The sequence below is a fragment of the Ricinus communis genome, chromosome 8 (genome assembly GCF_019578655.1).
Source record: "Ricinus communis isolate WT05 ecotype wild-type chromosome 8, ASM1957865v1, whole genome shotgun sequence".
In the NCBI taxonomy this organism is placed as follows: domain Eukaryota; kingdom Viridiplantae; phylum Streptophyta; class Magnoliopsida; order Malpighiales; family Euphorbiaceae; genus Ricinus; species Ricinus communis.
The window spans coordinates 9,821,718-9,839,667 of record NC_063263.1 but is presented as its reverse complement, the minus strand read 5'-3'; the positions used below and the strand labels follow the sequence as shown (position 1 = coordinate 9,839,667).

The window sequence follows — 17,950 nt, the reverse complement described above, 5'->3', positions numbered from 1 at the left end:
AAAAGTTTGATTTTCTAATAAAAAATTACATGTTTTTCTTACTTATAATAATTATAGAAATACCTCCTTAATTTTTATACTAAAGTAAAAGTATAAAATATAGTTTAATTTTAATTTATAATTGTCAAACTCATTTAAACTTAAACTTATGATAGATAAAAAAAATAGTGAAATCGACTAAATAATAAACGAGCCAAGTTCAAACTAGTCAAAAATTGACTCGACTTAATTTAGCAGTACTCTTATTCATTAGTGAATATAAAGATATGACTACTCTCTCAACTGTATAACCCACCATCCATTGGATCTCATGAATAATAAACAAAAGTATTAAATTAAATCTTTTATTGGATTATAAGTACCAAAAATTCAGCCACATACAATATAAGTACTTGTGCGTCATTTTATTTCCCATATAATTTTTGCTAAAGAAGGAAGGTACTTGATTTAAAACCTAAATGAACAAATAAAAATTTAAGGCAATTAGCCTGCAACTTTTGCTACTTTAAAATAAAATTTCAAAGAAGAGCAATGATTAATGAGAATCCTTTTGGTACTTACTAGTATTTACTAATAATACATGTGTAATGTCAATCTCAACAAGCTGCGTATACACGATCTGTGACAAAAAGAAAAGGTGAAATTATTGTATACTTCTCTATTTTAAATGGGAAAGTAGCGAACTGTCTTGATTACTTCTGTGTTGATGTTCCAATTTTAAAAGCTCAGATGCTAGAGTCTCTTTGAGTAATCGTCCATGGGTGAAACTGAAACTGTGTATTCGACCCGTAAATGTCTCTAAACCAGTGTTGTGGAAGTTGCTGCTAGCAATATCATGGCTAGTGCACCAAGATTCCTCCAAGAAAGTAACACTTTTGATGGGCCTATAAATCAGTCAAAATTGTTAAGTAAGTTGAAACATAATACTGTAGATCAACAAGGAAAAATTGCACTTGGAACATGATAAGGGTGTAGCACAAATGTGGAATGTGCTTGAAGATTTCACATGCATGGTGTTCCTCAAAGTGCATAAATCAGTCATGATCGTTTTTTCTTGTACTGCGCAAAATCCTGAAGAGGGATAGCTGTCATGAGACATGATGACACCTTGAGCCATGTTCATATTAGAATGTCTATCAAATGGTGAGTGTTGTCAAGTCATCACTCTATGAGCCCATGAGGTTCTCAAATTGTGTTATCAATGAATGGTTGCATGTACGTCTACTCTTTCATGCAATCTCCTAATGTATGCATGAGAATATAACTATGACCACTCTTTAGGTTTATTTGGCATCTTCAACCATGTCCCCGAAATGAAATAAATAACCATGTGACTCTTGTTTTATGTTTTAGTATGAAAAAGAGTCGAGAATTTAGAATGCAAAAGGCACATTGTTAGTTATCTATGTTAGAGGCTAATCATTGTTTTCATGTTAAAGTGAGCAAATAATATACCATTTCCAGCCGAGTCAGAAGTACTCGGTGGTGGTGGTGGTTGTGATCCATTATTCGAACCTGAATTAGGAGACGGTGGTTCCGATGGGCCTGGTGGAAGTAAGCCAAGACCATCGCAATCGGTTCCTAAGTAGCCTGGTAGAAAAACAAATTGGTCAAAATAATAAAATTGCTTGAATTTAAGTATCTATACTTGGTTTTATAGCTGGGAGTGTCTTACATTCTTGAAAACAGGGTAATTTTGTATCATTTATTAAATTTGCTGAGCCTTGATTGCACCGGCATATATGTCCTGTTCCATTAGGCATGCAGGTTCCATCGGCACACCAAATTAAGTTGCAGGCTGTAAGAATTTGAAACTCATTAGGAGGTAGGCATGCCTATCTTAACAAAACATGCACAGAGCCAATGGGGAAATATGCGGATGGTAGAGAGACTTACGGTTTGTCAAATTTAGTTGTGGCGGAGGAAGAGCAGTGGAAGGAGGAGGCGGTGGAGGTGGTGGTGGAGATCCATTACCACATTGTAAATCAGTTGTGCCTGCATGTATGTACATGAATATACAAGTACAGCAAATATCATTGCTCTTTCCTATGCATCAAAGGACCTAGAAGAAAGTCAAATTTGGGTGGTTTATACCATGTGGACTGAGAACTAATTTGTAGTTAGTATGGGAACTAGTCTCATGATAGGTCAAAAAATTAGGCACCTCCGAAAAATATAAAACATAACAGAATTTATTTATTCTACTGATGAAAAAAAAAAATCAATCAATCAAATAGCGTGTAGACAAGATGTTAAAAGTATCGATTTCTTGAGATCAGAATTTATTATATTATCATATGTACACTAGAGTTACAAAACAAAATGCACCTGTTCGGGTGAAACAGAAGGAAAGAAGAAAGAGGAACTTACAATTGGGAAGTAAACAAGAGGGAAAGGTCAAAGGACCAATCTGTATCTTCTTCCAACCAGAATTGCACTCACATTCAAAATCCAAAAATGAAGCATTAATATTCTTACATGTTCCTTGCCCACAGAAAATCGATGCACATATACCATCTGTAAATACCCAATATATATACATAATTACAACAATCAAACCACATATTCTATAATAACCGACATCTCAATACCAAAAATCCAGAACCCAAAAAATTTATCAATATAATGAGACACAAAATTCACTTGATTATCTGCAATAACAGAAGATTAAAGTTAATCCGATCTATGCAAGAACTAACCTTGTGAACTTGCTGTTGGACTGCACAAGAAGAGGGTGAAGAGAAGAATATGTAAAGAAAAGAGAGTGAAGTTCAAAGTGTATCTCTCCATGGATTTATGGCTAAGGAGACAAAAGGTAGGTAATGACAGTTAATAAAGCACTTGGAAGAAGGAAGGGTCCAATGAGATAGTGATGAAAACTCACATAAAAATAGACCCCCCCCAAAAAATAGTTAACAACTTCTGTTATTTTTTAACAAGTGCAAGTGATAAATATGTAGGTATATATTTGATGGGGCGAGACGTGCAATGGAGGAAAGGGATAGATATATGGAGTTGGACATCAACTTTTCTTACATATTGATTCTACTAGAAAAAGAACAGGTAATGGGAAGAGACCAATATTGTAAAAGTTTGAGAATATCGCAGGCTGCTTTCTTTGATTCAATTGCCTAAATGACCCGTTCTATTTGTCACATTTCCTCTTCACGTTCCACACGGGTTCAATTAAGACTACTATGTAAATAATAAAAAACAATATTGTGGGATATAAAAAAATAAATAAATAAAACCTTCTAGAAAGTAACACAAAGACTGGTAACTGGAAAAAGATGCAAAGGAACAAGTCGCATTAGGAGACAATGTTTGAATTTTCATAACAACTTGAGGGAACATATTTTTCAAGCTGAACTCATTGTGCCCATCGCCTCTGCAGGCAAGCCTGTAGATGGCTCACAATCAGAGAATATGTAACTACTAAATATTTAGTGTAACATTTGGCATAATGACAAAGTAGGCAACATCTCCACTGAGGAAACAAAGATTCATATTTTTCTTTTCTCATTACCTTCCATTACACAAGAAATATAATATGCATTCTCTGGGGCTATTTGGCGTGATTCGTCTTTGACTCAAATAACATACAGTAATCTAATAAGAAGTTACAAGGTTTTGTTAAATAAATCGAATAACATTGCATGAGAGAGGGTAAAGATACAATCAAACAAAACAAAAACACAACAAATGGGGACCTTTCCAAAGCATTGGATTACAATCAATCAATCAAATCACCACTGAAAATACAAACACAACGCCAGGTCAATATTTATGCAGATCCAAAATCTTGGAACCACTTCTCATGCTTCTCAATATCAGCTTGGGAAACGCTTCGCTGGACCTTCTGCAAGGCCTCTTCAAAATCACACATTGCAACAGGATCCTTAGAAATCTCATCTTTAGGCATGTTTTTTATCTCATCCCTTGTCTTTCCAGCGATCTTGCGCCTCATGCCATTTAAGGAAGCATCCCGACAAACATTTGTAAGATCATCTCCACTATACCCCTCTGTCCGACGAGCCACTTCATCAATATTCACATCAGCAGCCACCTATATAACAGCATGTTTTTAATACATAAGTCCACATAAGTAAAGTAGACAAAAATAATTTATGCGGTTGCTTCAGAGCAAAATACATCTTTGAGACTATATCATTACAAAAATATTTGTAACAAAAGAAAAATTGGTCAGAAGTAATTGCAACAAAACTGTACATCTAAAGGTAAACTCATACTTGCATCAGTCGCCACTCAATACTCTTTTTCTACATTGTTGTGCCACCACTGAGCTACCTAGTTTGGAGATAAACGTCTCCATGAAAAATTTCTAAATGACATGAAAACTTATAATAGTCTATTAATTTGTCCACCTAGCTATAATCTTCGGATTTAGAAATGACAAACATAATACTAAGCATGAGTCTTGACATAATCTCCAGAAAGATGGCAAGAAAGCACACCACAAGGAGGCCAAGTATTAGATCAAAAACTAATGGAAGGCAAAGCAGAAACAGAACTCAGCAAAAGTGGGAAGCCATAAATTTCCTTAACTTGTAGAACGCGAAATTAACCAATAATTTTAATGAAGTACCATCAACATAAGTAGCAGATATTAGCCTGATTGAATTTACCTCGACAGTTTTCAAATTGATCCTAATAAGCTCCTTACGACTTTCAAAATTGGGAAGTGGAATATAGATACGCTTTTCCAATCTCCTCCTGCATTGCATCAGTATCAAATTATGTAAAGTACACATTATAACATGCCAAATAACAGCATCGTGCTCAACAAAAACAGCATGAAAAACCTCAGCGCTTCATCTATGTCCCATGGGAAGTTGGTAGCTGCCAACACCATCACTATTTTTCGACTGCCATCTTCATTTGTGGACGTGTTGTTTACTCCGTCTACCTGAACCAGAAGTTCAGACTTGACCCTTCTAGATGATTCATGTTCTCCTGAAGCCCTGAGGTTTTCAATCATGGAAAAAGAAATTAAGCACAATCAGTTCACATTTCAACGGAAAGCAAGAAACTTCACACTTTGGAATTTATGCGCGCATGAGATAAGGAATGAATAAAAGAATTTGCTAGGGAATTCATTTAAAGCATCATTACACCCAAACTGAATTAGCAAGCAATTTCTTGCATATTGCATAAAACATTACAAATGAATTTTAGTGCAAAGATGAAATTCTAAGATACTATAAAATGTTTGGATCAAACACATGAATGAAATATTTTCCCTGGCAAACAGCTGTGGATAGAACTAGAAGGTTCCAAACCTCTATATACTGTAAAGTACAAAAGCTTACCCTCTGGCATTGCACAGAGAATCAATCTCATCAATGAATATTGTACTTGGCGCATAAGCTCGTGCAAGATCAAACAAACACCGGACCATGCGCTCACTCTCGCCACGCCATTTTGAAGCCAATGTAGCAGAGGAAACATTAAAAAATGTTGTTCCACACTCAGTAGCAACAGCTTTAGCAAGCAGCGTCTTCCCAGTACCAGGAGGTCCAAACATAAGGACACCTTTCCATGGTCTCCTAATTCCCTGCCAAGAAAAACATTAATGATCTTTGCCAATTCAAAGATGTGAAAATGACAAAATAATAACGCAGCATCTTATTCAACTCCAAAGGCCGTGGAAAAGCAACGATTAAGAGACTTAATTTAAAAAAAATAAAATAAAAAACTAAGTACTCCCACAAGATGAGAAATGTGAACTATAATAATCAACTTTAACCATTCCAGTATACCTGGAAATATTCAGGCATCCATAATGGAAGGACAACTGCTTCTTCTAGAAGCCTTTTTGCCTCACTAAGTCCTGCAACATCGTCCCATCTAACTCCAGGAGTAGTTTCCAAGACATCTCGTTCAAGCATAGCAGCCAAGTCAGGATCAGGTCCTTCATATTGTCCCTTCTTTGACTTCCCATCTTCACCATCACCATTCTAACAAAAATTCATTTGCAAAATAAGTTCATATTACAAAGGCACACATAGATGTCAAAATAATAATAGAAATTAACTTACAGCTGAATCTCCTTTTCCAGATTTTCCAGCACCAGTGCCTTTCTTTCCATTAGTTGATGCTCGAACACCTGAATTCACCCTACTTGAACCACCGCCAGTCTTTGGAACACGGCCAGTTGTACCTGCTCTAGTAGCACCACCGCCACCTCGACTGCCCCAACTCCCTTCCTGTGGTGATTTCCTCATGCCTACTTGACCTGCTCTAGCAGAAGGTCTCCTACTTGAAGTATCACGGCTTGGGGGCCTCCACACATCAGGATCATCCATAGGAGCACCAGATGAAGTAGGGTACTCATCTAATGGTTGGAAAACAAAGGATGATTTAGCATTTATGGGTGGCGACGCAGCACGTCTCCCTGTAGGAGTTTCCTTAAATGCCCTTCTCTCTGCATCTAATTGCTTTACAACTTCTGTCTCCTCTGATATGGCTTTCTTTACATTCATCCATTTTGTGCGAATTAAAGGGTCATCAAGTGTGTTTAGGTGCCTAAAAAATGATATAATAATGGCAACCTTTATCAAGATGGATTAAAGAAACTAGTGAGTAAGAAACTCATGCTCGAATTTATTATAAGATACCATGAAAGCATCTAAGAACCATAACTCCAATGTCATTAAAATATCATCTCTTTCATTATGTCATTGTCAAAAATAATTATCAAGAACTACTGTGACTTCCTTGGAAATGGAAATGGAAATGGAGATGCAAATGGATATCTAAGTCCAAGGAACCATATGCCGAAGTTTCTTTTTTGAGATAACTAAGTGAAATTTGGCCATATTCAAGGAAATTATACATAAAAATATATGTTAATTACACTAAACCTCAATCATTTAAGTATAAAAGTATCATTTAAAAGCAAGTTGGATTCTTTCTGTACCAAAAATAAAAATTTGGAAACCTCCATTCCCAATTACAAAGGGTACCAAATGTGGCCTATTCATGCATTTGAAACCAACAAATTGCAAAGAAAAAGAAATCGACAAAAACCTAATGAACAGACATACACAATAGATGCCAACTATAAACTAACCAAATCTCTAGCGATAATGAGTGGAGGAAATCACACATGGAGCCACACTGTACAGAACACAAACACTTAAATTATAGTACAAGTACAAAATTAAGCTCCCTCCTATATGTAAATTTAGATTAAAAATAATAATAATAAATCCAACACTAAATTAATAAATCTTTCAGTGCAATAAATAGCTCAAAATTTATTAATGCAAATAGAAAGAAAGGAAATTACTTGTTGATTTGAGCAATGGCGCCATCGAAGAAGATAATAGAAGTATCGTAAAGACCTTCAAGAGCGTACTCTCTTGCTAATTTCAAGTGATCTTGTAATCCTGATAGTGACATTTTTCTTTGATTTGGAATCCCCCCTTCTCAAATTTCGGAATCTAGGGTTTCATATCTCTCTCTCTGCCTCTCCCCAGAAAACAAAAAACAAAAAGAAAAAAGAATGAATAGACTGGTCCCGTCTCCGTAGCTAAGCTAACGTATCGGGGAGGCAGTGAAGCTTCCGACGGCGACGTTTCAACAATTGAGTGACGGGCAAAAGACTCGAGAGTAAAGATGTGGAATTAATTAGCGAGGGCAACAGATGTTTAGACTGTGTTTGTTCTTCTTTTTCCCAGTGAAGTGTATAGTAGTAGTGTTTTGGGCCCTCCATATAAATGGGTTTTTGATTTGCAGTGTTAATATGTATATATATTTGTAAAGGAGAGGGTTTGGTTGGCCGTTAGAAGAACTGGGGTGGGGCCTAAATTGGTTGCTCACATGACATTGTATGTTGTTTGTTTTGTTAGGTTTGAGTTTGATCTACCATTTTCTTAACACAATTTCATTGTTTTTCTTTTTGCCTTTCTTTTCCTTTTTCACCTTTACACTTTCTTCTTTTCTTTATCTTTTTCTGTTACCCATTCTCATGTTTGAATTTTAACTTGAAAATGTAACGTTAACTTAAAACTCAACCATACTGCTGCTGATGGTTGTGACTTTTCTTCTTATTTTAGTTTTTGAAATGCTCAACAGAAATGGTGAAAAACCTCAAATTAATAAGTCCCACGAATTTTAAATGTTAATTATTTTTATATATGTCACTCATTCATCTGATATTAGAGGGTAATATATCATAAAGAACTAAGAAAATTTCAAAAAGAAAAAAAATAATTAGAGTTTTGCTAGAATTTTATTATAATATTGTTGAATTATAAATAATCAATAAATATTAGTTTAACTAATTTATTGCTTTTATATGTTTTTTTACTAATTTAAATTATTGAAGAAAAAATTTAAAATCTTTAATATTATATTTTATATATATAAATAAATAAATTATATAGGTAAGTTCTGTGGTTGTCGAAAATTTAATATGAAATTGAAAGAGAACACAAAATAAATAAAAAGGTGAAATTACTATTTTCTAAAGCTTTGAGAATTTCCAAATGGGGGTATAAGCAAATTTTACTATCTGAGGAGTAAATTAAGAGGCTAAAATATGAAATTGCAGAGTCTCCAAATTAGAGGTGGCAAATGGATGGATATGGGTGAGTGTGGATTGAATATAAAAAGTATAGGTCTTAAATAATTCATTTATATATACATGAAACATTAAAAGTTTATATGGATATCCAAACTTATATAACCCATATAAACTCTCGCCCACCCATTTATCCAGTTAGTGTTAATTTAATTATTTTTAATAAAAAATTATTTTAAATATATTACTATTATGGATCTTAATTTTTTTATTATTATTAATACTCAAATTTGATAAATTATTTTAATTCTATTATTATAATTATTATAAATAAATTTAATAGTCATAATTCTTTTTTCTTTTTTTCTCTCAATTTTATTAGTATCACTATTTCTCTGGTGAAGTTTTTTTTGTAGTTTTTTTATTGTATTATCAATTTAATATTTTTTTTGTTACTGCATTAAATTTATCAAAAAGAAAGTAAACAGGACCTAGAAGAAATTTTTGATGATAATTTTTTTTTTATCTTTTCTTAATTTTTATATTTTTTTAATTATTTTTTATTGTGATATAATTATGTGTCAAGATATATCCGTTTATTTCTATGAAAGATAAATATGATAAATTCCATTAAAAAAAAACTTCATATAACAAATCTCTTTTACTTTTATATTTTTTTATTTATTATTAAACTAAATTCTAATCAATTTAATTAAACTATTTAGCTATTCATCTCCTCTATAAATTATAGTATATTACTTTCTCCATTCTAAAATAAATATTATTTTAAAAAAATCATTTTAATTTAAGTGTTATTTTAAGCAACTAATGGAGTATTAATTACTTCTTCTCTAATTTTATCGTTATTCATTACGAGAGAAAATATTAATGAAGTAGGAAAAAAATTCACTAAAGTGAAAAAGAATTTTATAAAGATTTTATATATTTTAATAAATTGATATTTTACTCATATAATTTTTTATTATTATAATTGAGATAATTTAATATTGTATATTTCTTCATCCTTGTGTACGAGCTTTAAGGGGACTTATTTAGGGACGTAAATGTTGTGAAATTTAAATTTTATATATATTTTATTTATTAAAATTTTTTATAATTTACTTTCTATTAATCAGAGTGACTACTGTTCGATATCGATCGGTTTGATTGTTTCGATTTTTTTCGATTCAAAAGCTACTATAACTACAATGTTTTCATTAAAAGTTATGTAAGAAGTAAAAGATCGTTCATTAAAAAATTATCAACAATAGAATGAAATCTTAGTAAGAATAAAAGTAGAAAAATAGAGAAAAAGAAGAAGTGGCAAACATCAATGAGTTTTGTCTTATTAATACTAAAATTAATTTCAAAACTATAAGATTTTAAATTTAAGAAATATTTTATATAAGAAAAACGCATTTAATTGCTAATAATATATAATATTTTTTGGAATAATGATGTATATAAATTTATAAATTAACACAGTTTTAAAAGCAATTAGATTGAAGGATGAAGATCACTTATTAATCAATTAAACTCTCCCTAAATTTATTAATCAATAAGAAAAATGATTCTATTGAAAAGAATAAATAAATAATAAAAATTTAATAATGAATTTTGAAAGTGATAAAAAGGAATAACTATGATGGTCCAAACATTCGTTGATTCATTCAATCTTTTTTTTTTGGAAATATGTGTCACGATTGTTTTACAATTTGATGTTTTAATTTGAAAAGATATTTATTTACAATTTTAATTTAATAAATAAATAATAATAAAGCGTCAAAGACAAATATAGTGGTTAAAGCATATTACCGTGACAATTTTAGAGCTTCAAAATCTTAAGTGTATTTTTTAATTAACTAAAAATATAGACTATCTGAAAAAAAAAATGTAATTATATTTGATAATATGGATTGTAATTTTTAAAATTTAAAAAATGAGTAAAGAAGAAAATAGCATAAGAAAAAATACCAAAAAAAATATGTTTTTTATTTTTCAATAAATGATTATGTCATGTCATGTAATTTTCTAAAAAAATACTATTCTTTTTCAAATTTATTTGTATTGTAACGAAAAAAGATATTTTTACAAATAAAAATTGTATTTTATAAATTCATTTAATTTGAAGATAAAGATGCTATTGAAACCCTAAAAAAAAAATTTGTAAATAATCCAAAAGCATAATGAGATGATTTATTAGTGGATATCCATATTCAATCTAACCCAATTCATATAGACAATGATCATTTTCTTATTACGCTTTTATAACCCATTTATTTTCTATATATTACCAGTATAATAATGATAGTAGATTAGGCTGGTGAATTTGACACCTCTACTCCAAATACACCTATAACCTGTATATACAGCCAGCCATAGTGCATGTAGTTAACGTATATTCGCAGTAAATAGCTTAAAAATGTACATTTTCTGAACTATTGTTTTTCTTCATACAACTAACAGGGCGAATGCCCTTGCATCAACCCAATGTTGATTCTACTTCTGGACAATTCACCAGGTGGATACCCTCCAATTATTCAAATGCACCAGTTGTTAACTATAATATGGTGAATGGATTTCCTATTTCCAACACCAAAACCAAATGGGTTGTACAAAGAGTTACTCGACCATTCCATTAGTTAACAATGGTGAATGGATTCCCTATTTCCAACACCAAAACCAAATGGGTTGTACAAAGAGTTACTCGACCATTCCATTGCTCACTAATTCTTCTAATCCTTTCTTCAGCCTCTCTGCAGCAGATCTGCAATCAGGCTCTATTAAGCCCCCAAATGAAATCCTGACATGTCCGGGGCATCCTGAAGCACCTCCTGGAATCACAACCACCCCATGCCTTGTAGCAAGCCAGCGAACAACTTTAAAATCATCAACGTACTTGTCAGGAAGCTTTGCCCATAGGTAAATTGCACCTTCTCCACCTCTCACAGCATCTTCACCTAAAGGAGAGAGTGCTTCCAGAAGGATTTCTCTGTTCTTGACGAGATCTTTTACTCGTGCAGTGACCCACTCAGGTCCCACTTCTAAGGAATAGAGGGCAAGGTGCTGAGAAAGTATCGAAGCACAGATTGGTATATTGTCCTGAATTTTGAGGAGTTGAGTTGCAAAGCCCTCCACGCCTGATGGATATGCTATCTGCAGGCATGCAGGCTAATATTAAACATTATACTATTTAAACTGCAACATGCAGATTAACTGTGACATTCTTATCAACCCATTATATCATTCTAAAATGTGTATTAATTTTAGATAAAAATTATCCCCCGTTTCACCCCGAGCAGTAAGCAGTGTACTTACATATCCAACTCGCCATCCCATCATTCCATAGGCTTTTGAGAAGGAGAATATGTTGACAATGTGATCCCCTTCTATACAGGAATGTTTTAGACCATCATACATAAAATACCTACATAGAAAATAGTTATCATCCATGAATTAACACCATAAGCTTCTTCACCTAGGCAACAATTATTGTACATTATGTGAATAGAATTACAGATGACAAGGACCTTTAAAAAGATAGCAGAATATTGCACCAAGCAATCACACTTCAGTGACAAAGTCATCAATTTCGCAGAGGTTTTTAATGGCCCTCTTTCTATATGATGACTATGACACTATGCGAATTAACTGTTTTCTTCCTTTTCTTTTACCTAATTCAACATTTTCAGGGATATCACACAGCCATATGCAATGCAATTTATATGTGCTCCTAATAGGCATATAGACCAAGTCCTAATCACAACCCAAGAACATGCTGGAGTGAAGGACCTCATTGCATCTATTATCTTGTTTCTTTAGTAGTAGGAAACTTAATAAGTAAACAATAATTTGTATGGCTGTTTAAGAGTTATCAATTTTTCCTCTTTATTAGGATGCAGCTTCCAAGGCCCTTATAGTTTTGGGTTAAATCGAAGTATTTTGGCTATGAGAACCTAGTGTTGTACTATATCACATTTTCTTTACATAGGTATCTTCAATTAATTAACGAACACAATGTTCTACTCTTGATCACTCATCACCCCAAATGCAAAATACATGAACAAACACTTTCCAAGAAATTGTTTAGAAAGTGTAATCAGAGATTTCAAAGAATATGGCAGTGCAGAATTTGAACAGAGTTTCTAGATGAACAAACAGCCTTGTTTATATCAGTCGATCTTTTTCTAAAGAATTTTGTAGCTCAAGGAGATTTCAACAACTTCAACTTCTCCTCTCCCCTGACATTCATTAAGATATCTCTAAATGTAGCAGTAAGATATCATATGAAAACAACTGTTATATCAAATACATCTATGATTCAGGTAGAAGACATACTCGTATGTATTATCCACAATAAGCCAGGATCCAGCTTTTCTGCATAGATCTGAAATCCTCTGTTTAAGACAAAGAAAAGTCCTATTAGATTATTTAAAAGGAAACAAGCAAGAATATTGAAATGTGTTATGCATATGCAAGGACTTTTAGTGTGTCAAATGTGTGTGCCTGCGTGAGAGAGAGAGAGAGAGAGAGAGAGAGAGAGAGAGAGAGAGAGATAGACAGACAGACGACATGCACAAACAAAAAGGAAGCAAAAGAGAAGCGAGGAAGAAAAACCTTAAGAAGAGGTTCAGGTATATATGTCCCGGATGGGTTACCAGGGTTAACAACAGTAACCACCTTTGGAATTGGTCTAGTTTCTGATAGTGTCCTTTCTAACCAGTCTGAAACTCAGAGCAACATTTACTATTAGTCCTGCAAAAACATAGCTGCAGAAGAAACTGTACCTTATACAACTTTTATTGAATGCACATCAACCTCCAATATTCTTGTTCAAAGAATGCATACTTTGTAACTTCTTTATATGGTGGTTGACTTAAACAACAGGAGTATCCCATATCTATCCCATAGATCACCATCCCTACCCCATCCAATGGTTTGAACCCAAGACCTCAAATTCAAAATCCCAATACCTTCAGGCATGTGTGGTTAAATTATAAATGAAACAACCGTACACCTGTTGACTAGGACTTGCATTATTTCATTGTAACAATCTAAATAAGTATGAAATGGGGAAATTTAGCCAAACATTGCCAGAATTTTAGTAGTTAAGCCCGCTTAAGTTTCTTTCCTCGAGTAAAATAAATTGTGGGCACAATGCAAGTACACTCAGCTTTCTCAAATATCCACAAAACTCCACCTTACACCATTGGTTTCTGGTCAACAGAGGCCAATTTTATGATTTCTTCGCAAAGTGTGCAATGGATGGGACCACATTGCCAATAACTGTATTCCAAATGGTACGGTGGCATAACTGTGTATATTACTGATGGACCTCTAAGATAAATACTCGATATTGGAAAGAGTTCTATCCCACAATCAAAACAGAGACTAAGAAACCGGATTGGACCATTACCAACAAGTGACAGGCATATTCTGACTTGAAAAATCCAGCCGTACCTTTCAGATAAGTTCTTTATATTGCTACAAGACAAGGTGCAAATGCATCTATGAATAGTTTATCAAGGATCACCTGCATCTGGATGAAGCGTCTTCGGATTTCCAGGACCCACTAAAATATTAGTGATACCTGTCATCTGGAAGGACATGTATGCATTGAAATAGTATGGAGCAAACATAACAACAGAATCCCCAGGATCACACAATGCCAGAACAATATTCACAAATGCCTGCGATTAAGCAAAGCAAATATAAATTTAGAGTGTGGCAGACATATTAGAATAAGGCATTTGGACATGTAAGAAACAATAATTATTTTACACAAGCCAGTGATGTAATTCTATGAAACTTACTGATTGTTGCTTAAGGGATCCAAAGTATTAAGGCCATCTTTAAACTAAATACCTGTTGGTTTCTCTTATAACATCTATGCAAATGAGCAGCATACATTCTAGAAGCATAGTTCATCACCTGATTTGCACCTGCAGTGACCATAACTGAAGAATTGACCAATTTATTTTCCTTCCGCAACTGGGAAAGAAAAAAAAAATTAGTTAAACACAATGCACATGACTTTCTGGTTGCAGTGAATATGATCAGGAATACTATTTCCAGATCAAGAAGACAATTTGACTGGGAGATATGGTCGGTAACGTATTTGAATTTGAAGTGCTCATAAAGTAGACAAAATATCATCTTTGATACGTGTAACAGTAGTATAACTAATAGCTCCAACAATGAACTAATTATGAAATTATCTCAGCCAGTCAAGTTTCCAAGTGTTAAAGCTCATTAAATAGCAATTATCAGAAGCAGGCATCAATTGGATAAGTATTTAATATCATATACCTTCAGCATTAATGCCTCCCTCAACTCAGGAATACCTTCATCAGCACCGTAACGACTAATTCGAGGCTCCCATACAAGCTCTTTCACCTTTTCTAATGCCTTTTTAGGTGGTAGCCAGTGAACAACCCCCTATAGTAATAGGCAGAGAAATATGAGAGTCAATCAGCCCATAAAAGATTTTACATGCCAAAAGAAAACAGAGGACAAAAATCAAGACCAAGTAAAACTACCATATTCCAGTTGGCAAACAGAGTTAGACTCATATCAAAACCATATACTCATTTGTATATTGTTTATGCAGATTTCTAAGCATACAAGAACTTCTCTTAAGCTCCATTATCAGTTCTCTTTTTAAGCAAATCCAAGAAAGAGAATGTAAAAAAGAAAGTTATGACGTTTCTTTTAGCACACTTTTCTCAACACAATTATAGAATAATAATTATTGTGGATACATTCTCAAAAAAAACTTTCTGGGTTATCTACAATCCTTCTCGTTTCTGAAATTCAGAAATTCCCTTTCAAAATCTGCACCAAACACGCCCTTAGGAACTATTGTCAGTTTTTTATACTCATGGTCACAATACTCAAGACACCAAAAGAATAAAACAATCAAGCATTGGAAAATAAAGCAAACACCTCCCACTTCTCAGTTCTCATCATTCAATACCTTTGCATAAACACAGCATTGGAAAGAAGTCAAAAACCAAACCTGGGCTAAAGATATGGCATTTTTCGCGCCTCTGATCAATTCCTGTATCTGAAAATCAGAGACAAATAGTTTTACCATCAAAGCCATCCACTTTTTTATATATAAATCATGAAAATACTCCAGTCAAAATGTACCATTGTGATATTCATATAGCTTATGCATATTCATTATCTCTCGATTTCATTCCATGCCAAGAAACCCAAATGCACCACAAACAACATAAATAATCCCCAGCGGTCTTGTCAAAAGCATCGATACGATTTTAAAACATTTTGACAATAAACTACATAAAAACATATGCAGCATGAATATGTGACTATATATATGCATTTGACAACAAAAAAAAGAAACCCAAAAACCCAAAGTGGAGTTATAAAAATCAATACCTGAACCATGACTGGCATCTCAGTCTCCAAAGCCCTTTTGGCAAGCATTCCATAGGAACCCATCTCACTCTTTTTTTTCTTCAAACAAAAGAAAAGAAAAGAAAATATTAACACAATAATCTATCTCTCACAAATCCCAAAGATAAGCTCCAATCTAGCACAATTCTCCTTGACCCACCCACTAGAAAGCAAAGGCCTTTAAAGACAACCCTTAAATTTGAAAACTTTATTGCATATAGAGATGAAAAAGAGCAATTGCTTTTCGCTTTTCTAAGATTGTACACCAAGATGAGTTAGGCACGTCTCAACAACTCCACCAGAAAAACTACTAGTTTGTACAAATCCAATTCAGCAAATATAAGATTAGTTTAGTTAGCACGCCTTATATCTTCGTCTCCTTCTTCTTGTATAGTACTCAAAGAGAGAGAAACTTTATAGTCAAATTGTAACTTTATTTTGTCTTTTTTTAGTTTTTTAATCTGTGTAATTGAGTTCTTTACTTTGCCGTTTGTCTCTTTTCATTGCTAAAGTTGACCATAAAAAGTAAATACTTAAAAGATAAACAATGAAAATACAGAACCCTTGTAACCCAAAGAGAAAAGGTACAGAACCCAAAATCAAAAAGATTTTCTCTTTATGGCATAAAAAAGAAAAACAACAATAACAACCAACTATATGAATAAAACTTTCTTTTCCTTTTTTCAGCTAATAGAGAGACACTATAAGGTACCCAGATGGGGAAGTTACAAAAACGTGAAGTATTAATCAATTAGCGGATTATTTCTAGGAATTTGAGAAATGGGTTTTAAATATAATTAAACTAAGAATCTTCTCTAATCGCGCTTAAATTTTCACTCTTTTTTCCCATTTAATTATTATATATATTATATATTAAAAAACAGAGTGGCAAAAACGGAGGATCTACAACGTTTTTGCGTAACAAAACTTCCTTTTAGGTTTCCCTGGAAAATTCAAATCTTCAGTATATAAAATAATACCCTTTAAAATATTGAAGTATAGCAATCTCAGGTACTAGAGATTGAGCAAATTCCTTTTACAAAAGAATTTAAAAAAAAAATTGAATACAATCTTTCTTTGGGATTCCAATTCCTGGGAGTTGGAAAGCTGAGAAATGTAAAGAAAAAACAAAAGATGGAAATAAGACAAAATTTGGAGAAAGGTTGGAAAGGCTGAGTAGCAAACCAAAAAAAAAACAAAGGATGGATAGAATTTAGAAGGTGGATTTATGTGGAGGAGAGAAGTGGCAAGGTTTTATCGTTTGTGGGTGGCATTCTAGGGAAAAGAAAAGAAAAACGGTCGTTTTGATTTCAGAGCCAAACAAAACGACATTGAAACTGCTAGGATTTTGTGCAACAATAAAAGATGCTTTCTTTCTAGCCATGTCAAATGAGAGAGCGCGTGAAGACAAAAATATTAGAAAGCTTTTGTTAATAATTTTATATGAAAATTATAAGGTATTCTTCTTGAAATATTGGTTAAATAGGTACCTAAATTTTGAAGACAGCCTAAATACCTTTTTAACTTTTTAAAATTATTTTAACTCAAATCTTACGTTTTTTTAGTTTAACTTAATTACATTTTCAGTATTAAGAAAATGAATTTTAAATTTAAATTTAATTTAATAAAAAGATAGTTATTAATAATAACGTTATAAAATTATGAATCATTAATAAAAATTAATTATTTTAATTTTAATTTTAATTTAATAATTTTTTTACTTTTAAAGAAAATTGATTATCATTTTTGCATTCATGATAAACTGAATTAAAATATTAAAAGTTTCAAGACTAAAAAGACATGTTTGACTCGCCTAAAAAATTTAGAAATTTATTTAAACTTATTTATTTCTTTTTTCATTGATCTCTTGTTTCAATAGAATATAAAAGCATATCTAATAGTAGTTTTTATTTTTATCTTTTTAATAGAAATATAAATGTTCATCAATTATTATTTTTATTTTTAAAAAAAATATAAATA

At 32.5% G+C, this 17,950-nt stretch overlaps 3 protein-coding genes across 6 annotated transcripts; all 3 read right to left on the bottom strand.

Annotated features, from left to right (window-relative positions):
* Positions 1 to 535: 535 nt before the first annotated feature.
* On the bottom strand, positions 536 to 3,104 carry LOC8271351. Of its 2 annotated transcripts, none has more exons than XM_025157059.2 (6): positions 2,700 to 3,104; positions 2,371 to 2,517; positions 1,897 to 1,995; positions 1,676 to 1,798; positions 1,456 to 1,590; positions 536 to 884 (listed from the first exon to the last, which is right to left on the bottom strand). In XM_025157059.2, exons 1-6 carry the CDS (start codon positions 2,788 to 2,790, stop codon positions 799 to 801), a joined length of 681 nt encoding a protein of 226 aa, XP_025012827.1. In that variant the 5' UTR covers positions 2,791 to 3,104; the 3' UTR covers positions 536 to 798. The 2 variants fall into 2 exon arrangements, with proteins under 2 accessions (XP_025012827.1, XP_025012828.1); XM_025157060.2 differs by having other exon boundaries at positions 1,516 to 1,590; positions 2,700 to 3,099.
* A 384-nt stretch (positions 3,105 to 3,488) lies between these two features.
* LOC8271350 (katanin p60 ATPase-containing subunit A1) lies at positions 3,489 to 7,832 on the bottom strand. The gene is made up of 7 exons (XM_002517491.4): positions 7,313 to 7,832; positions 6,060 to 6,546; positions 5,781 to 5,978; positions 5,331 to 5,575; positions 4,824 to 4,982; positions 4,647 to 4,734; positions 3,489 to 4,066 (listed from the first exon to the last, which is right to left on the bottom strand). The coding sequence occupies exons 1-7, from the start codon at positions 7,423 to 7,425 to the stop codon at positions 3,785 to 3,787; spliced, it is 1,572 nt and encodes a 523-aa protein (XP_002517537.1). The 5' UTR covers positions 7,426 to 7,832; the 3' UTR covers positions 3,489 to 3,784.
* Positions 7,833 to 10,927: 3,095 nt separating this feature from the next.
* LOC8271349 (aromatic aminotransferase ISS1) lies at positions 10,928 to 17,173 on the bottom strand. Of its 3 annotated transcripts, none has more exons than XM_048377877.1 (10): positions 16,951 to 17,173; positions 15,953 to 16,030; positions 15,567 to 15,614; positions 14,858 to 14,986; positions 14,414 to 14,539; positions 14,082 to 14,238; positions 13,166 to 13,272; positions 12,887 to 12,945; positions 11,867 to 11,975; positions 10,928 to 11,704 (listed from the first exon to the last, which is right to left on the bottom strand). In XM_048377877.1, the coding sequence occupies exons 2-10, from the start codon at positions 16,013 to 16,015 to the stop codon at positions 11,252 to 11,254; spliced, it is 1,251 nt and encodes a 416-aa protein (XP_048233834.1). In that variant the 5' UTR covers positions 16,016 to 16,030; positions 16,951 to 17,173; the 3' UTR covers positions 10,928 to 11,251. The 3 variants fall into 3 exon arrangements, with proteins under 3 accessions (XP_048233834.1, XP_048233833.1, XP_002517536.1); XM_048377876.1 differs by lacking the exon at positions 16,951 to 17,173 and adding an exon at positions 16,131 to 16,933; XM_002517490.4 differs by lacking the exon at positions 16,951 to 17,173 and having other exon boundaries at positions 14,480 to 14,539; positions 15,953 to 16,929.
* Between the last annotated feature and the right edge of the window lie 777 nt (positions 17,174 to 17,950).

What these genes read in the sequence shown, in the direction of transcription:
- LOC8271351 (XM_025157059.2), bottom strand. Translation starts at nt 2,790, where the DNA reads ATGGAGAGATACACTTTGAACTTCACTCTCTTTTCTTTACATATTCTT. An exon ending in ACAACTAAATTTGACAAACC is followed by an intron (nt 1,799 to 1,896) that starts GTAAGTCTCTCT and finishes AAATTCTTACAG; the next exon opens with CCTGCAACTTAATTTGGTGT. An exon ending in ATTACCCTGTTTTCAAGAAT is followed by an intron (nt 1,591 to 1,675) that starts GTAAGACACTCC and finishes TTTTTCTACCAG; the next exon opens with GCTACTTAGGAACCGATTGC.
- LOC8271350 (XM_002517491.4), bottom strand. Translation starts at nt 7,425, where the DNA reads ATGTCACTATCAGGATTACAAGATCACTTGAAATTAGCAAGAGAGTAC. An exon ending in TCTCTGTGCAATGCCAGAGG is followed by an intron (nt 4,983 to 5,330) that starts GTAAGCTTTTGT and finishes TGAAAACCTCAG; the next exon opens with GGCTTCAGGAGAACATGAAT. An exon ending in GACATAGATGAAGCGCTGAG is followed by an intron (nt 4,735 to 4,823) that starts GTTTTTCATGCT and finishes GATGCAATGCAG; the next exon opens with GAGGAGATTGGAAAAGCGTA.
- LOC8271349 (XM_048377877.1), bottom strand. Translation starts at nt 16,015, where the DNA reads ATGGGTTCCTATGGAATGCTTGCCAAAAGGGCTTTGGAGACTGAGATG. An exon ending in ATGCCATATCTTTAGCCCAG is followed by an intron (nt 14,987 to 15,566) that starts GTTTGGTTTTTG and finishes CTATTACTATAG; the next exon opens with GGGGTTGTTCACTGGCTACC. An exon ending in GTTATAAGAGAAACCAACAG is followed by an intron (nt 14,239 to 14,413) that starts GTATTTAGTTTA and finishes GCTTAATCGCAG; the next exon opens with GCATTTGTGAATATTGTTCT.